Raw genomic sequence first — 16,845 nt, 5'->3', positions numbered from 1 at the left:
GATAAATTGATTTTATATTTAAAAAAAAAGTCTCCACTGACACTTTTGACCAAGAACGTCACTAAAGGATCCCTATCTACTTGGTAATCCAAAAGCAGGGGATAAATCACAGAAAGCAAGGTGCCCTTACACAGCTCAGCGAACCCTGGATGCTCCAAGGCCACTGCGGAGTCTGGAGGTAGGCAGCTCTCCGCAGGCATGCTGGTCTCCTGACTCGGCTTAACCTTCCAGGAGGCACAGAGCTGGGGGCACCGGCGACAGTGAAGGTCAGAGTCCAGAGACTAACCCCTGCAGCCCACGGCTGCGACGGGCCTCCAGTCCCAGGGAGTTTTAAAATGCGGTTCATGGAAGGGCATTTCTGATCATTCTCTTTCAAGGACATGATCCAGCCCAAAGGGAGAAAAAAAAGCGCACTTTCTTCGAGGTTTGTGTGGAAGAGAGTAGGGAGAAGGGGGTGGGCAGGGAGGAGGGTTCTAATCAAAGCCAAGTCCTGGGGCGGCGTGGCGAGCTTCTCGGAGGTAGTGGAGTGTAAACGCGGGCAGGATCCACGTAGGGCTGCTCCCACCGGGGTCTCCGCAAGATCGCGCGCAGGCGTGGGGACCGCGGCCGGGTGGGTCCCCACGCACTCTGCCCCGACCCGCGCCCCCTGTGCGTCACCGCCAGCCCTGCCTCCGCGCGCCTCCCCCTGTTCCACCTCCCCGACGCGGCGCGGCGCGGTCCGGCTCAGGGGCCGGAGGAGCGCGGGCGGGAGGAGCACTCCGTAGGCCCGGGAGAGCTCGGCCGGCCCTCGGCGAGGCGGGGGCACGGCGCGGCGCGGCGCTGCGAGCGTGGCCCGGAGAGGAGGGCGCGGAGGTGAGCGGGGTGGCCAGAGCTCCGGGGTGGCCGATCTGGGGTCGCCGAGCAGCTGTGCGTGAGCTGCATCCTTCCTCCTGGATTCGGGGGAGCTTGGAGCTGGCCAGGTGGTGAGTGGGAGGGGTGCTAGAGGGCGTCCGTCGCACGCATTCCGCCCCCTTATCCCCCGGTGGTCCTCCCAGAGCTCTGGGAAGTCCTCGGGTCCGGGCCCAGCAGAAAGGAGGGAGGCCAGGAGAGACCTTGTCCCAGGTAGGATGTGCCCGAGGAAAGGACCCGCAGGTTACTTTTGCCAGCCACTTTGGATTGATGCGGCACTTTTCACGGTCAGACAGCGCTGCTTGCCAAACAGGTAAATAATGCCTGCAATGGCTTTGCTTATAAACCCGGTCATGTAATCCTGGTGTGCTCAGGCCATTTTGCGTTAGAAGTAATTGGTCTGTTCTTTCGGTGTCCTTAATTACCTCTGCGTCCCGTGTTCAGCCTCGGCTGAAACTTGTTGAAAATTATGCCCTAAAAATCTTGTTCTGAAAATAACATAGGGAGATAAAGAGATTTTTTTTTCCCTATGGTCTGGAGATTTCCATTTATTATCTTCACTATCCTGTGGAGCAGTATGGGTGTCAGTGTTTACTCTTCATACAGGTTGTTTGTTTGTTTGTTTGTTTTTAGGTAGGAAAACTTATTCTGGCCCACATTTAATTATCGCCCATCACTGTAGGCGAAGTAAAATTCAGACTCCTGCCCCCACTTCATCCCTCAGGACTTGATTACCTAAAGTCCCAGTTAACCACCCCACTGCTTGCAACCTTCTCTCCAGCTCTACTTGCCCCCCCCTTTTAATAGTTTTTTTTAAGTTACTTCTTTATTTAATTGATCTGTTTTCTTTCTTTGACACTATACATTTCCCCCCCCCCCCCCCCCCCCCGCACCCTCAAGATAACCTATTTGCAGAAGCAAAATACAAAGTCCTGAGTATTTAGCAGCATCAGTGCAGCTATCAGGCTGCCTGAAGATGCTCATGAGATGGTGGCATCCACTGCAGTTTCTGCCTCTTAGCTAGTCGGGGTGGGGGTTGGGACTGGGGATGGGGGGCAGTATCAACAGTGATAAGTTAGCTAATTGTGAAAGATGGAAATGAGAAGCTTCATCTAAATCACTTTTATTGTAGTGGTACCATAGAAAATGTACTTCTATTGAATGAGCATAATTGTACTTTCACACTGGAACAGAGCACAGATGAAGGCAGAATTTTAAAATGATTATAAATTATATAGAAAAATGAGAAGGATAAAGATGCAACAAAAGCTCAAAAAGCTAGGCCTGTGAGAAGAGATGCAGGTGGAATATCAGGAGGTGCAGTTACTCTTTGCTCTGCCTGTAACCATGACCCTGAGGTAACCAAGACACTGACGTAGCCATATCATTGACACTCCACTTAATCCTCTGGGGCCTTTTGGGCCCACAGATCTTAACCACCAGAAAGAGAGATCTGGCCTAGAGACTCATTACATTTTCTTTGGCCTAGGCGTTTATAAAAATGCATTTAGTGACAAAGAACATTTATTGCATACTTAATTGCCAGGCAGAGTGGATAGGAGTGTGTGTGTGTGTGTGTGTGTGTGTGTGTGTGTGTGTGTGTTGGGGAGTGTAAGTAAACAGTCGAAGAGCAAATAAGCAATTCTTTAAAACAACTCCCCAGGAACTTAAAGAAGCTGGGCTGAAAGAAGCTGGGATGGGTGGGCTGGAATGAATCACACCTGTAGGAGACAGATTTCCCGGGATGGAAAAGAGATCTGTCTTTTCCACTTCTTGAAAAGGATTCTGGGGCTGGGCAGTAGGAAATACAGGCCATCAGAATAAGGCTGTAGAAGTGAGTAGAGGCTACCATATTTGGGGTCATTGTCAGGTATGAGAATGAGCCACTGACTTTTAAGAAAGAGAAACATTTTATACCATTTATATTATGATCATAGCTCTTAGGTAGAGAGTGGATGTGTAAAAGATGAAGATAGGCTGAAAGGTGAAGATAAGATGTTGGCAAGCCAGACTTGATAATATGTCCTTCAGGTACTAGATCCCGAGGCAGGAGGAACACTTGAACCCGGGAGTTTGAGACTAGCCTCAGCAGCACAGGAGACCTCATCTCAAAGTTTGGGCCGGGGGTGGGAGTGAAGGTTTGAAGTAAGAACAAATAAAAAGCACCTGGGCTAGTTGGGTGTGCTGGTGAACACATCAGAGATGTTTTAATGGGGCTGGGCTTGGTGGCACCCACCTTTGATTTCAGCAGAGGCAGGCAGATCTCTATGAGGCAAAGCCAGCCTGGTCTACATAGCAAGTTCCAGACCAGCCAGAGGTACAACATTATGACACCAACAAATATTTTTAAAGAACAGAGGTTTCTAGGTGAAGGAAAACAAAGCATAGAGATTGAACCCCCACCCATCCCTACCCCTACCCCAGAGCTCTTACTTGAACACTTGGTAGGAAATGGTAAAGCAGATATGATTGAGTTTTGAACCTGTTAAGTTTGAGATGTCATGAGAAAGGCTATAAGTATATGCCTTTAGAAGGCAAAAAGGATGGTCCCCAGGAGAGACTGGCTTTTGATGAGTGAAGGTGGCCATCATCGGGTATGTATGAGATTCCTAAACATGGTTGTCTGGTTTTTCATTAGCATTCTGCACAGAGCTGAGTGGAGATACAGGGAATATGGGTAGCTGGGTTCTTCCAGAGTTTTACTAAGTGTATGTGATGGCAAGTAAGAATGGAAGATCTTTTCCAGGGAATAACTCTCAATGTACACAGGCTGGGTTTAAAGAGAAGCCAGGAATGGAATGGGAGATCCGTAGGCAAAAGTCGTTTTGCCTCCTAGACATCAGTGTGACGACTTAAGCTGAGGTTCATAGGAAGGTACTAGTTATGCCCAGAAAATGAATGATGGAGCAGAGACTCATTGCTTTTGGTGAACAAGTCATGAAAACAAGAGACCCTGAGGTTAAGATGTTTAGCTCTACCAGGCAGAAGTGGGTACCTTTAATCCAAGCACTTGGAAGGCAGAGACAATCGGATCTCTTGAGTTTGAGGCTACCCTGGTCTACAGAGCAAGTTCCAGGACAGCCAAGCCTACACAGGGAAACCCTGGCTCAAAAAACCCAAAAAACAACAACAACAACAAAAGGTTTATCTCCCTGCAATGGTGAAGTCTTGAGATGGTTGACAGCTGCTGAACAACATCTCCAATGAAAAGGGATAATATAGAAGTCAGTAAAGAGCTGAGAGGTTAGGGAGAGGTTGTTAGAGTTTCAGAGTAAGTTAAGGAGGTTTGGATATGAGCTTGTGAAGAATAAAGTAACCTGCCTCATGGCCCTGGAGGATTTGATTTTCTTGATAGCAACCATCATATTGTTCAAGTCATGAGAATCTCTGAGGATAGCTCTTTTCTGAATCTCGGTCATCCAACAACTAATGTCCTAGATGTTTCCATGCAATATAAATTAGGCTCTGGTTTGTTGTTGTTGTTGTTGCTGTTGTATTGTTTTTCAAAATTAATTTAACAGAACTGCTAGCGTTCTGCTTGAAGAATGTCAAGGAATTCTAAACTGAAAAAAAAAAAAAAACCTTAGGGCTATCTTAGTCACTGTTCTATTGCTGTGAAGAGACATCGTGACCAAGGCAACTCTTAAAAAAGAAAGCATTTAATTGAGGGCTTGCTTACAGTTTCAGAGGTTTGTCCGTTATTATCATGGCAGGAAGCATTGTGGCACACAGGCATATATGGTGCTGGAGAAGGAGCTGAGAGTTCTACATCCTGATCTTTAGGCACAGAGAGACCAGGCCTGGCATGGGCTTTTGAAACCTCAGAGTCCATCCCTAGTGACACACTTCCTCAAAAAGGCCACACCAATATGAGCCTTTGGGGGTTATTCATATTCAAACTAACACAAGGGCTGGGCAGCTTACTGCAATTGCATTGTCGTATAGTGTTAATACTCCTCAAATATTAACTGCATAGATCAGGTTAAATACCTTTAGGGACCTTGAATCTCAAGGTGCCTGTGTGCTACTTAAAATATACTTTTAACGGGAACTCCTGTGCTTGGTGTTAAATCTGAGGTGATAATGTAACATCTTATGTTGCTTCAAGACTTCAAAAGAAGAGAATTTTAGCATTTGGAGAAGATCATAGGAATCAAGTAGAGGCAGGCTGACAATCAAGATGATTTCAGGAGCTTACACCAGTCCATTTACCTCAGCAGCACAAAAGTAAAACTCGCCATAAGTGGAATAATTTTATCAATTACTTAATCTATATTACCTAATTAATTAATTTTTATATTAAGTTAAAAACTTGGGGAAGATCAAGGATGTTTTAGCTAAAGTGGCCCTTGGACCAGCACCATGGCCATCATCTGGAGCTTGTAAGTCAGACAGAAGTCAGAGTCACCCCAGCTCTCAATACTCTCACTTTATATTCCAGGAGAATCACAGCCCTGATGCTCACATTTGCAATTAAAGCTTGCCAGGCTCTCCACTTACAGACTAGGTTTGCTCAGGCAAGAGACCTTTGGAGGTGGTAGAATGGAGGAAACAGCACCCCCTCCTGGGAGAGTGAAGGGTTAATATGCTCAAAACACTTGGAATTTTGAGTGTTATGAAACAGGAACTCAATGTCCTCCTGTGTGGTGTGATGACACATTTTAAGGAATGGCATCGCTCTTCCCAGAAAAGTGAAGGAAGGATGTTGCAAATCAGTAAGGGGACTGTCTGATATTGCTTCTGAGTCAGGGAGGAGATGGAACCGCATGCATAGGCTTCACCTTCACTCATGGAGGGCGACTATGGTCCTCTGGGTAGTTATCTTTCGCTACTGGGAAGAACAATGTGAAAACAGACATACATAAGAGTCAGTGAAATCTGCAGTCACTGAGCAGCAAACTAAATATGAAATTGAACCCTGACCTTTTAGAGGTGTTTTGGGACTTGTCTACCTATTCTTCGCATCTCATGATTTCCTGTAAAATTTCTGATGCCTACACTGAAGCCTCAGCTGATTAAATGAACATCAGAATGGAGGAACAGGTGACCAGGGATCATTACTTTTAAATCTCTCTAGGTCATTCAGTGGAGTTACAGTTGAAAATGACTACCTTGAGGCAGTTCTGAGACAGGTTCTGCCTTTCCAGCCACCAGTGGGGACCCCCCTCCCCCATTTCTATTGTGCAACCAAGCTCAGACAGACACACAGAAAGAAGGGTTATATTAACTCATTGGTGGCTTTTTTCAGGTCACAAGGGATGCAGGACCTTTTTAAAAAGGGAGAGTTTACAATTAGACCAGGTTTTTTACATGGAGTGAGTGACGTTAGTTTTGTACTGTAGTACATTTACAGGAAGCTATTCATTTGTGTATTTAAAATGGAGAAAGTCTTTGTGTAAATCACACCTTAGTCAAGTTGTATTTTTTTTAAGTTCTGTGTATGTTTCCTCATTCATAATTTCATTGACTGGATAACCAGGAAGTCGGTGCCTGTTTTGTGCCATTGGAGAGTCAGCACCTGGTTGAATGCTTGGTAGGGAAAGTAATGGGGATGGATGAGTCCGTGTGTGGATCTTCAGTGTTGGACTGATGCCTAAACTGATATTACCCACCGAGAATACCTGAGGTTCTTAGTTGAGGAAACACCAGGGGACATTTTGACTTAATGAAAAGGATCTGAGGACTGAGGAGATGGCTTAGACGGTAAAGTCCTTGATGAGGACCTCTGCTCTGTCCCCAGCACCCTTGTAGAGAGCCTGTAATCCCAGCACTGCATAGGCTGAGACAGGGGGATGGGGTGGTGAGACCCTACCTTAAAAAATGAAGTGGAAACTGATTGAGATAGACACTCAGTGTTGACCTCTAACCTCCACATGCGCAGGCGCAAACATGCCTGCGCACCTACCCACAGGTGCTCACACATGCGCACACACCTAAAATTATTATCTGAAATCTTTGAGAAAAGTGTTTTAACTAACTTTCTGGGATTATCAGATTCAACCGGAAATTTTTAACATCTTTTTTTGTTGAAAATGTTCCTAAAAATAACTGAACTGTTTCTCTGCTCCCACCCCCACCCCCACCCCTCACCCCAGGTTTGAACAGGGTCTCATGGGGGCCCAGGCCAGCCTTGAATTCTTGAGTTCACAGAGATGAGCCTGTTTCTCCTTCTGGGGTTTAAGGCTGTCCTCCATGCCTGGCCTTTGATCTTCCTGACTCCGCCTGCCAAGTGGTAGGATTACTGTTGTTTGCCTCTGTGCCAGCTTCTGTACTAGTAATTGCAATACAGTGAACATAAAATGTTTTAGTGACTCGGTATGGAGGACTGTATGTACATCACATCTACATAACAGTTAGTTATTGAATACATATGAAATGTAAGGAAAGCATTGGAAATCTCAAACAGCCTGGGAGTAACTCCACTGCCTTAGGAAATCGCCACATGCCTTGCCTTTGGGGTTTTCTGAAGGCTTTGAAAGTGTTCAAAAATCTCTAAACAAAACAAAAACACGTATACCCATAGAAATCTGTTCTTGCCCTCCATGAGCAGTTGGGTTTGACTTGTTTATTTAAATGTCAAGGGGATTTAGGGACTGTCTTAGCACAAGCCAAAAGTTGTAATGTTTAAAGTCATCCTCTCGTTAGAGAGGTTAGGATATCTGGCATTCCGTTTCTGGAATGTGCCTCCTGGCTTTGGAGTATGACTAAGCAGATAACTGTGGGTTAGGGGTGGGGGCTGGGTATGGCTGACTCCAGGGTCTAGGGAAAGGCATTTTCTCCTAACAGCTACTGGGGCTCTTCCACTTGGAGCCTCCTACTGGCTATACAAATTATAGCCCTCAAGCTTGGCAGTTTTACAAACCAATCAAATGAAAACTAGAGAGAAGGGCTGCTTAAGATTGCCAACACAGACAACTGCTATCACTGCCCTTCCTGAACGAAGGACACTGGGTATATAAAAGTAGTAACGAGACACCCTGTATAGCCCTGGCTGTCCTGGAACTCACTCTGTAGACCAGGCTGGTCTCGAACTCAGAAGTCCGCCTGCCTCTTCCTCCCAAGTGCTGGGATTAAGGTGTGCACCACCACTGCTCGGCTGAGACACTTTTAAATATAAAGGACAATTCTTCAAGAGGGATAACTGCATGGAAAACGCCCTGCTTTCTCCGTGTACTTTTAGTTGGTATTCAGAAGTTAGCACACCTGAGGCCATGGAAAGCCATATTCACAGTCCTAGTTTTAAGCCAGATTGTACTCATGACACACTATCATCAAAATGATGCAGAATCCCCACGTGACTTGGGAGTAGTTGGTAAATACAAATTTATTATCTTTCACACATACGAGACACAGGGCCTGGAGAGATGGCTCAGGCGTTAAGAGCGCTGGCTGTTCTTCCATAGGTCCTAGGTTCAAGTCCAACACACAAGTGGTGGCTCACAACAAGCTATAACTCTAGTCCCATGGGGGCCAATGCCTTCTGGTATATAGACATACATGCAGACAGAACACCCATGTACATAAAATAAATAAATCTTTTAAGAAACTGAAAAACATACAAATACAGAACACGCACACAGAGAAAGGAAGTTGAAGACAGACAGACACAGAAAAAGGGAGAAACACGTACACACACACACACACACACACACACAGAGACAGAGAGACAGACACAGAGACAGACTGTCTTGAAGTAAGGGAACAAGCACCATGCATTGTTCTCTCTTGGCTTTCTAAGATATATTCTGACTATGCAACTTCGTTTTTAACTATAAGTACATACAGTCGCTCCCTAATGAAGCTGACTTTCTCCTGTGTAAGCATGGTGCCTTCCCCTGCTTTTTATCTCTACACACAGAGCACACAGTGGCCCGGATACACTCACAGTGAGCCACTGGAGGGCAGATCTACCTTAAGAACTATAACTTTGTCATCTGAAATGTGTAAATCCTGTAATTTTTGTGTCATTTTTGCCCTAACTGAATGAATGTGAGGATGTCATCAATAACCCATGGATCTACTTGTAAGACAGGAGGGAAAAGACCCAGAGAACAGGAGACACAAATTATGAATGAAGACGTTGATGCTGCCTCAGCATCAGATCTTATCCATTGTGAGAGATGGGCTGCTTTTGGGTCTGAATGTGGCTGAGCCCAGTGGGATATGAGCACACTCTTTGGCCCCTGTTTTTTTCTTCTTCTCTCTAAAAGCAAAATATGCCTTCAAGGTGGCTACAGAGCCTCAGAAGAGGAATACTATCTATTCCCTATCCACTTGAGGATTTAAAATAATACTGTGAATAAAAATATTCTTTGAGCTATGAAATTACACACAAAATTATGGTGTATGGTTTCAACAATAAACGTCTCATATTTTAGATCCATGAAAGATCTCTTAGGCTGGCAAGCCGGCATATTGGGTAAGTGCTTGCTGTGTAACTCTAGTGACCTGAGTTTGATCCCCTGAGCAAACAGTATAAAGAGAAAACTACTATCACCACACAGCGGTCCCTGAGCACCACATACATGCGGCTATACCAACACACACACTAGGTAATACAATTCAAACCTCTCTGAGCGTGTGCATCTCTGTGTCTCTGTCTGTCTGTGTCCGTCTGTCTGTCTCCATCCATCTCTCTCTCTGTCTTTCTCTGTCTCTGACTCTCTGTCTCTCTCTCTCTCTCTTACACACACACACAAACACACACACACACTACAGTGAAAGAGTCTCATTTATTAGGCTGTTTTATTCCTAGCCACACCACACTGGGTCCTAGAGTCCAGTTAGAACTTGCCATTAGGAATACTATGTGATTAAGGTCCAAGCATGTTTATACAAGTGTTGCCCATAAATAGATATAAAAGTTGTGGCTTACTGAGAAGTGACATTTTCAGGTTCTGAGGTATTTATGTACTTCTCCACACTCTGATTTAGAGAGGCCTGAACTTGTCCTTTTTTTTTTTAAGAGGCAGATAAGTTATTAACTTTTCATGTTTTTAGTTGGAAAAAGCCTTATTACCATGATTATTAGATTGAACGGTTTTGCAGTTCTTCCATGAGAGATGCTGTAGTGTATACTGAATACTCAGGCCTGGTGTGGATCTCTGGCTTTTCTGAGTGAATCCAGTAGCGCTTTTCATCCTTAGGTATTGCGCTTAAGAGAAGGGGAAGGTAAGTTGGTTGCCCTTCATTTGGAGATGAAATGGGTGCTGGTTTCATTAGGTGCCTTTAACTGCGGATTCCCAGGGTAGTCAGCACTACACCAGGAATGTGAGGGTAGCTTTGTAGGAGCAGGTTGCCAAGGACTACCTGAGAGCCCAGGACTGCTCGGAGGGAGAGTGGGTAATTACCCTTCCTGACTTGAAAGGCATAAAACAGACAGGTAATAGGTGTAAAGGTGGTGCATTTTCTCCCTTCACATTAAATGAAACATTAAGATCACCAAATAATGCTGAAAAACAGTGTAATAACCAAAGAATATCGCCATTTTAAATAGGGGAGCTATATTATAGGGTACAGGGAGAGTGGTAAGATGACTGTGGTGTTTAGCTGATTTAGTTGCTTGTTGTTTTTCTCTTTATTTATTTTATGACAGGGTCTCACTGTGTAGCCCCGAATGGCTTTGGAACTCACTACATAGACCTGGACTGGCCTCATACTCATGTAGATCCATCTGTCTCTGCCTCCTGAGTGCTGGCATTAAAAGTTTGTGCTACCATGCCTGGCTCTTACTAGATTTTGATGCTTGCTTTTCTTTAATATTGTTTAAATAATGGCATTAATTTTATTGTTGGCTCTTTTATCTTAGCCTCCTTTAAAATCTGTAATTAATCAGGTATATATAGGGAGAGCTCATAGACTCTACGCCCAGATGATGTCTAGTTTGGGTTATATTGCATGGAAATTTGTTTTTTATGGGTCTCTCTCTCTCTCCCTCTCCCTCTCTCTCTCTTTCTCCCCCCTCCCTCTCTCCCTCCCTTCCTCTCTCCCCCTCTCTCTCTTTCTCTTCTGCCCTCCCTCCCTCTCCCTTCCTTCCCCCTTCCTCCCTCCCTCCCTCCCTCCTTTCCTCCCTCCCTCCCCCACCCCCTCTCTCTTTCTCTCCCCTTTCTCTCTTTCTCTCTTGCCCTTTCTCTCTTGCCCTTTCTCTCTCTCTCTCCCCAGATCAAGGTCCTTTCCTCTGCTTCTGATGTCATTTCTGATTTGCCGCCTGATGTGTTGATCACATGCTTGCTGGAGCTGATTTTGACAAACATTCTGAGTGAAATTCCTTCTTTGCCCTAGGCCTTCCTCGCTACATATAGGCACTTCCACTGTCCAGCAGCATCTGCTGCACTCTTTTAGAAATGCAGCCCCCGGAGGCTCCCTCCAGACCTTCTGAGTGAGAAGCTACTTTTAAATCCCCAGGTATTTGTGTGTGCTTGCAAAGCCCCCATTTAGCTGATTGATCACCTTTCTGTTATTTTTTTCTATTTCTGAGATCTTCCCTAGCTTGCAAATTGTGCTTGCTGTGTTCTGGGCTACATAGCATGTCAGAATATTTCGTCTTTAGAGATGTAAGACATAATTACAGTGTCTAGAAGTTTTTCTTTCTTTCTTTCTTTTTTTAATGTTTGTCAATGGGTTTAGTTGGTGAACATGTCCTTTTCTCTCCTCTAGGACATTCCTGGTGATCTTAGAAGAATCTCTGCCATGGAAGCCATCTCTATGATGGGAAGCCCTAAGAGCCTGGAGACATTTTTGCCTAATGGCATAAATGGTATCAAAGACGCAAGGAAGGTCACCGTGGGGGTGATAGGAAGTGGGGATTTTGCCAAGTCTCTGACCATTCGGCTTATTAGGTGTGGCTATCACGTGGTCATAGGAAGCAGGAATCCTAAGTTTGCGTCTGAATTTTTCCCTCATGTGGTAGATGTCACCCACCATGAAGATGCTTTGACGAAAACAAATATAATATTCATCGCTATTCATAGAGAACATTACACTTCCCTGTGGGACCTGAGACATCTGCTTGTGGGCAAAATCCTCATTGATGTGAGCAACAACATGAGAGTAAACCAGTACCCAGAATCCAATGCAGAGTACCTGGCTTCATTATTCCCGGATTCCTTGATTGTCAAAGGATTTAATGTGATCTCAGCTTGGGCACTTCAGTTAGGTCCCAAGGACGCCAGCCGCCAGGTATGAAGCCTTTGATTTTATCATTTGGTAAACCAAATAATAGTCAGGTAAACCAAGTTCTAAGGCATTTTAGTGATGGTTTGAAAACTATGAGAGATCCTGTGAAGACCATGTTCCAACTTTGTAAATGCATACTTCTCTTCACAAAAAGGGTGCAAAAATTTGATAAGAGGACATAGATTTTTCTGTAATAACCAGTTAATTAAAGAGAGGGTGATTTAGCTGTTATGTCCTCTGATGCATTACATTAATCCTCCAGAATTTTAAAAGAATATAGCAAGTGTTTTTATTTTCCCTCTTTCTGCCCACCCTTTCCCTTCCTGCCTTTTTGTAGATACTTGGTAACACAGCACTCCATCTCTGACGGAGAAAGGACTTCATATAACCCGTAGGAGCCCTCCAGAACAGCCTTTGTATTTTTTCATGGATTTAGCTTTTATAGCATGAGTGTACAGTCTGTTTTAAGCACAGACTTTAAGCTTTGGGGCAAGCAGGCAGAGGAAGAGTGGATTTCTCAGCTTTACTCTCAGCATACAAGTCTAGTTCAGTTTGTGAATGACGCAGATGGCAGGTTCTGTTAATGCTTTTGGAATAAGCGCATCTCTAAGAAAACACATAAGTAAGGCTCTTTAGAAGTCTTCGGAGGTATGCTTAGGTATTAAATCTCAGGGTTGCGGTAAAAGGACCTTCTCATTTTTGTTCATAAAGACAGTTAATTGTAGGGCTGGAGAAATGGCTCAGCCCTTAAGAGTACTACTGTTCTTGCAGAGTACAGGGGTTTGGTTCTCAGCACCCACACTGGGTAGCTCACAACCACCTGTCACTCCAACTCCAGGCCTCTGAGGGCACCTGCACGCATGTGCACAGACCACATACAGTGAACCTTTACAAAAGGCAGTTAACTGCTTTCATTACACAGTAAATGTATTCCCATTTTACGCTATGTGCTGCAGTCATGAAGTCTATATTGAGTACTTTCTGTCACCGTGGCTCACGGGAGTGCCTCAAGGGAGGTGGATATACTTTGCCCACGGTTTGAGAGGGTTCAGTCCGTCATGGCATGGAAGAGTGGTAGAGTGGTGCCGTTCATGTCAAAGAGGGAAGAAAACAGAGAGAGGGCAAAGCCAGTGTTCTGCCAACTTTCTTCCTTCTCATCATTTCTTCAGCCCAGAACCCCAGCCCAGGGGATGCTTCCCTAGCCCACGGGATGGTGTGCCTGCCTTCAGGGGGTCTTTCCACCTGATCGATCTTTCTGGAATGCCTCTCAGACACACACGGGAGTGTCACCCTTTTTCCCTTAGGTGATTTCAAAGTCAGTCACCACATTGACAGATTAGCCATCACAATGAGCATCCACTTTCAAGTCTCCCTGTTTTTCCCTCCTTGCCTCCGTCTTGCTTCCAGTGTTTTGAGAGTTGTCCACACTGGCCTTAAACTGTTGCAGTCTCATCCCTCAGCCTCCGAAACACTGGGGTTATAGGCATAAGCTACCATCCCTGGCTCAAGTATTTAAAACAGTCTGTGATTCCTCCAAGGTTTTGTACACTGATCTGGACTACTGATCAAATGCAGCAAGCTAGGCTAAGTGAGTGCTTGAACACAAGCAACTCTAGCTCCTAGAGACTGTCCTTTCATATCCTGTAATGTTTGGCAAATTCAAACTAGGGCCTATCAGACAAAGTTAACATAATCACTTGCTCATATTCATGATCATTTTAATTTTTAACGGAATAAAAAATAACCCTTGTAGAACAGTGATTAAATTCAAATTCAGAATGAGCTACAAGCTCCATCATGACAAGAGCCATATAATTGGTACTTCATAATGCCTGTGCTCTTAGTTTTGCATGTCTCACTTGTAGATCTAAGTTATTAAAACATTTCCTCATTTATAGACTTTTCTCCAAATAAGAAAGCAGGCTTTGCTCTACCATTTCACACCTGCAATAAATCAAGGTGAATGCTTTCTTTATTTCTTTTCTATAAAAGAATTCCCATTTTAGAAATCTACATTTGTTCCTCATTCATCTGGCTACCATCAGCTGAGATTCAAAACCCAAAAGCTGAGCTCCGTATTGTCACCCTTGTATGTACAGGTATAGCATGCAAACACTTCAGTGTGGTCTCTTTCAGAGTCTGGGTACACATGTGTTCAGGGATATATTTGGAACTTTGCTTTTCTCAAACATTAGAGACTTGTACCAATATTTTTCTATGCATGAATGAGATGACCTACCTGTCTACAGCAGTAGCTCACTCCAGACGTGAACTTGGGGTTCAACAGATACTCATTGAATTTTGAACTATATTATAGTATCAGCAGGGTTTTGAGCTTCCTCTCCCTCCCTATCACATCATAAGAGTTCCTATAAAGATAGTATGTTTAGTCTTAAAAAATGGCAGTTCCTATTATGTTTAAGCCTATAGCCTATTAAGCCTACAGAATCATTGTTTTACTTGTGAGAAATATAATTATCAAAAAATAATAAAGAAATGTTCTGTGTTCACTAATGAAATAGTATACCTGGAATTGTTGAAATGTTTTACAGACACTTAATGACTTGGCCTCTGACCCTCAGTTTTACAGGGAGCTTGGCATCATGACACAGTTTGTACATTTTACTTGCAAAGACCACTCCCTAGAGGCTGCTCATCTGCACTCTTGCTGGATAAGGAGCTAAGGGTTTTCCACACCTCTGCTAAGCAGAATCTCCACATTCCTAGAATTAAAAGTTGTCCAGGGAAGGAAGCAAAGGGATCTAGCATCACCCTGAGAAAGCTGTGTTGGGGGATGGCAACCCCATAGGAAGAACAACAGTATCAACTCACTGGGACCCCTGCGAGCTCCCAAAGACTAAGCCACTAACCAAAGAAGATGCATGGGCCAGCCCATGGCCCCCTGGCCCATAGGCAGCAGAGGATGCCTTGTCTGGCCTCAGTGGGAGAGGATGTGCCTAATCCTGTAGAGACTTGATGCCCCAGGAGAGGGGGATGCTGGGGGGGGGAGGGTAAGGTGGTGGGAGGGTGGGAGGGGAGTACCCTCTTAGAGGCAAAGGAGTTGGGGAATGGGGTAAAGAACTCTGGGAGGGGGACCAGAAGGGGGGCAGCATTTGGAATACAAATAATTTAACTAAAAAAAGAGAGAGAGAGAAGAAAAGAAAAAAATCTGGGTTGAGATAGACCTCTGGGGAGGGACATGCCTTCCCTTGCAGAGGCTGCTGACCCTGGTTCTCTAGAAGAGCAAGCATTCCTCTTCTTCCAGCAGCTCCTTGTCATGAGGACCTCTTGGAGCCTTCCAGGTTACAGCTAGATTCTCTGTACTTTATTTTCATCATAGGTGGCAAAGACTTTCTAAACTTTTATTGCAGTATTTTAAGTTTTTTAAGATAATACATTTAACTATAATGTGACACTTTTGATCTATTTTTAAGATACTGTTTTAAAGCTGATACTAATACCTATGGTAGTATTTACTTTAAATCTGTTTAATAATTTACAGTGAATAATAATTTTTTTTCTGTATTCACTTGCATCACACAAAATCAATAAACAATGCCCCGCAGATTCAGTTGACTTTGTTATTGAGGATAGGACTTTTATGAACAGCAGTGGTATAACCGTCCTTTTTGGCTTTTCTTCCAGGTTTATATATGCAGCAACAATATCCAAGCTCGACAGCAGGTTATTGAGCTCGCCCGTCAGTTGAATTTTATTCCTGTTGACTTGGGATCGTTATCATCAGCCAAGGAGATTGAAAACTTACCCCTGCGACTGTTCACTCTCTGGAGGGGGCCAGTGGTAGTGGCCATAAGCTTGGCCACATTTTTCTTTCTTTATTCCTTTGTCAGAGACGTGATACATCCCTATGCCAGAAACCAGCAGAGTGACTTTTACAAGATTCCAATTGAGATTGTGAACAAAACCTTGCCGATAGTCGCCATTACCCTGCTGTCCCTGGTGTACCTGGCGGGCCTCCTGGCGGCTGCATATCAGCTTTATTATGGCACTAAGTACCGTCGATTTCCGCCTTGGTTGGACACCTGGTTACAGTGCAGGAAACAGCTGGGCTTGCTAAGCTTTTTCTTTGCTGTTGTCCACGTTGCCTACAGCCTCTGCTTACCAATGAGGAGGTCAGAAAGATACTTGTTTCTCAACATGGCTTATCAGCAGGTACTGAACATGCTCGTGACTTATCTGGCTCTAGTGTGATGCCGTCATAGGAATTGTAAGATCGGAGTTAAAATAGTGTACATTTGTATATGCTTTTAAATGGCATTTTTCCCTTTGGTATATTTGGGGGGAGGGAGCGTGTTTCTGTTTTTTGTGGGACAGGATCTCTGTTTATCGGTGGATATTGCTCTTCTATATAGCTGTGTAGATACTAAAGAGGGATGTAATTGGGAGGGCATTTTGTTTTGTTTTGTTTTGTTTTGTTTGAGACAAGGTCTCACTGTGTAACCCTCACTGGCCTAAACTTTCTATATAAACCTGGCTTGCCTCAAACTCACAGAGACCTGCCTACCTCTACCTTGTGAGTGCTGAGATTAAAGGCAGAAGTGGACAGGTATTTGGTTAGAACTTTTTCAACATAAGAGCCCCAAAGGCTCTTTCAGGATGTTGGTAGAGGGTAGCTTCTTTTTTTTTTTATATAAGAATGTTTTGTTAACTAAAACTGGGCAATGTTAAGATGGTATTAAGAATGTGTTTTCCACCGGGCGGTGGTGGCGCACGCCTTTAATCCCAGCACTTGGGAGGTAGAGGCAGGCGGATTTCTGAGTT

The 16,845-nt window shown here is 44.4% G+C and overlaps 1 protein-coding gene across 5 annotated transcripts in view; it reads left to right on the top strand.

Moving 5' to 3' along the window:
- The first annotated feature begins 644 nt into the window (after positions 1 to 644).
- The window catches only part of Steap2 (STEAP2 metalloreductase), a 21,462-nt gene continuing 5,261 nt past the window's right edge, over positions 645 to 16,845 (top strand). The window contains exons 1-4 of one of the 5 annotated variants that reach the window (XM_031379971.1): positions 645 to 852; positions 11,170 to 11,292; positions 11,545 to 12,066; positions 15,709 to 16,236. In XM_031379971.1, coding sequence (XP_031235831.1) covers positions 11,578 to 12,066; positions 15,709 to 16,236 — 1,017 coding nt within the window. In that variant the 5' untranslated portion in view covers positions 645 to 852; positions 11,170 to 11,292; positions 11,545 to 11,577. Of the gene's footprint in view, positions 1,202 to 11,053; positions 11,293 to 11,501; positions 12,067 to 15,708; positions 16,237 to 16,845 lie in introns of those variants that run through there. The other 4 variants (XM_031379972.1, XM_031379974.1, XM_031379973.1 and 1 more) reach the window with 4 other exon arrangements.

The sequence above is a fragment of the Mastomys coucha genome, unplaced genomic scaffold (assembly GCF_008632895.1).
Source record: "Mastomys coucha isolate ucsf_1 unplaced genomic scaffold, UCSF_Mcou_1 pScaffold19, whole genome shotgun sequence".
Taxonomy (NCBI): domain Eukaryota; kingdom Metazoa; phylum Chordata; class Mammalia; order Rodentia; family Muridae; genus Mastomys; species Mastomys coucha.
The sequence above is the reverse complement of the archived record's forward strand: the minus strand, read 5'-3'. Positions and strand labels throughout refer to the sequence as shown.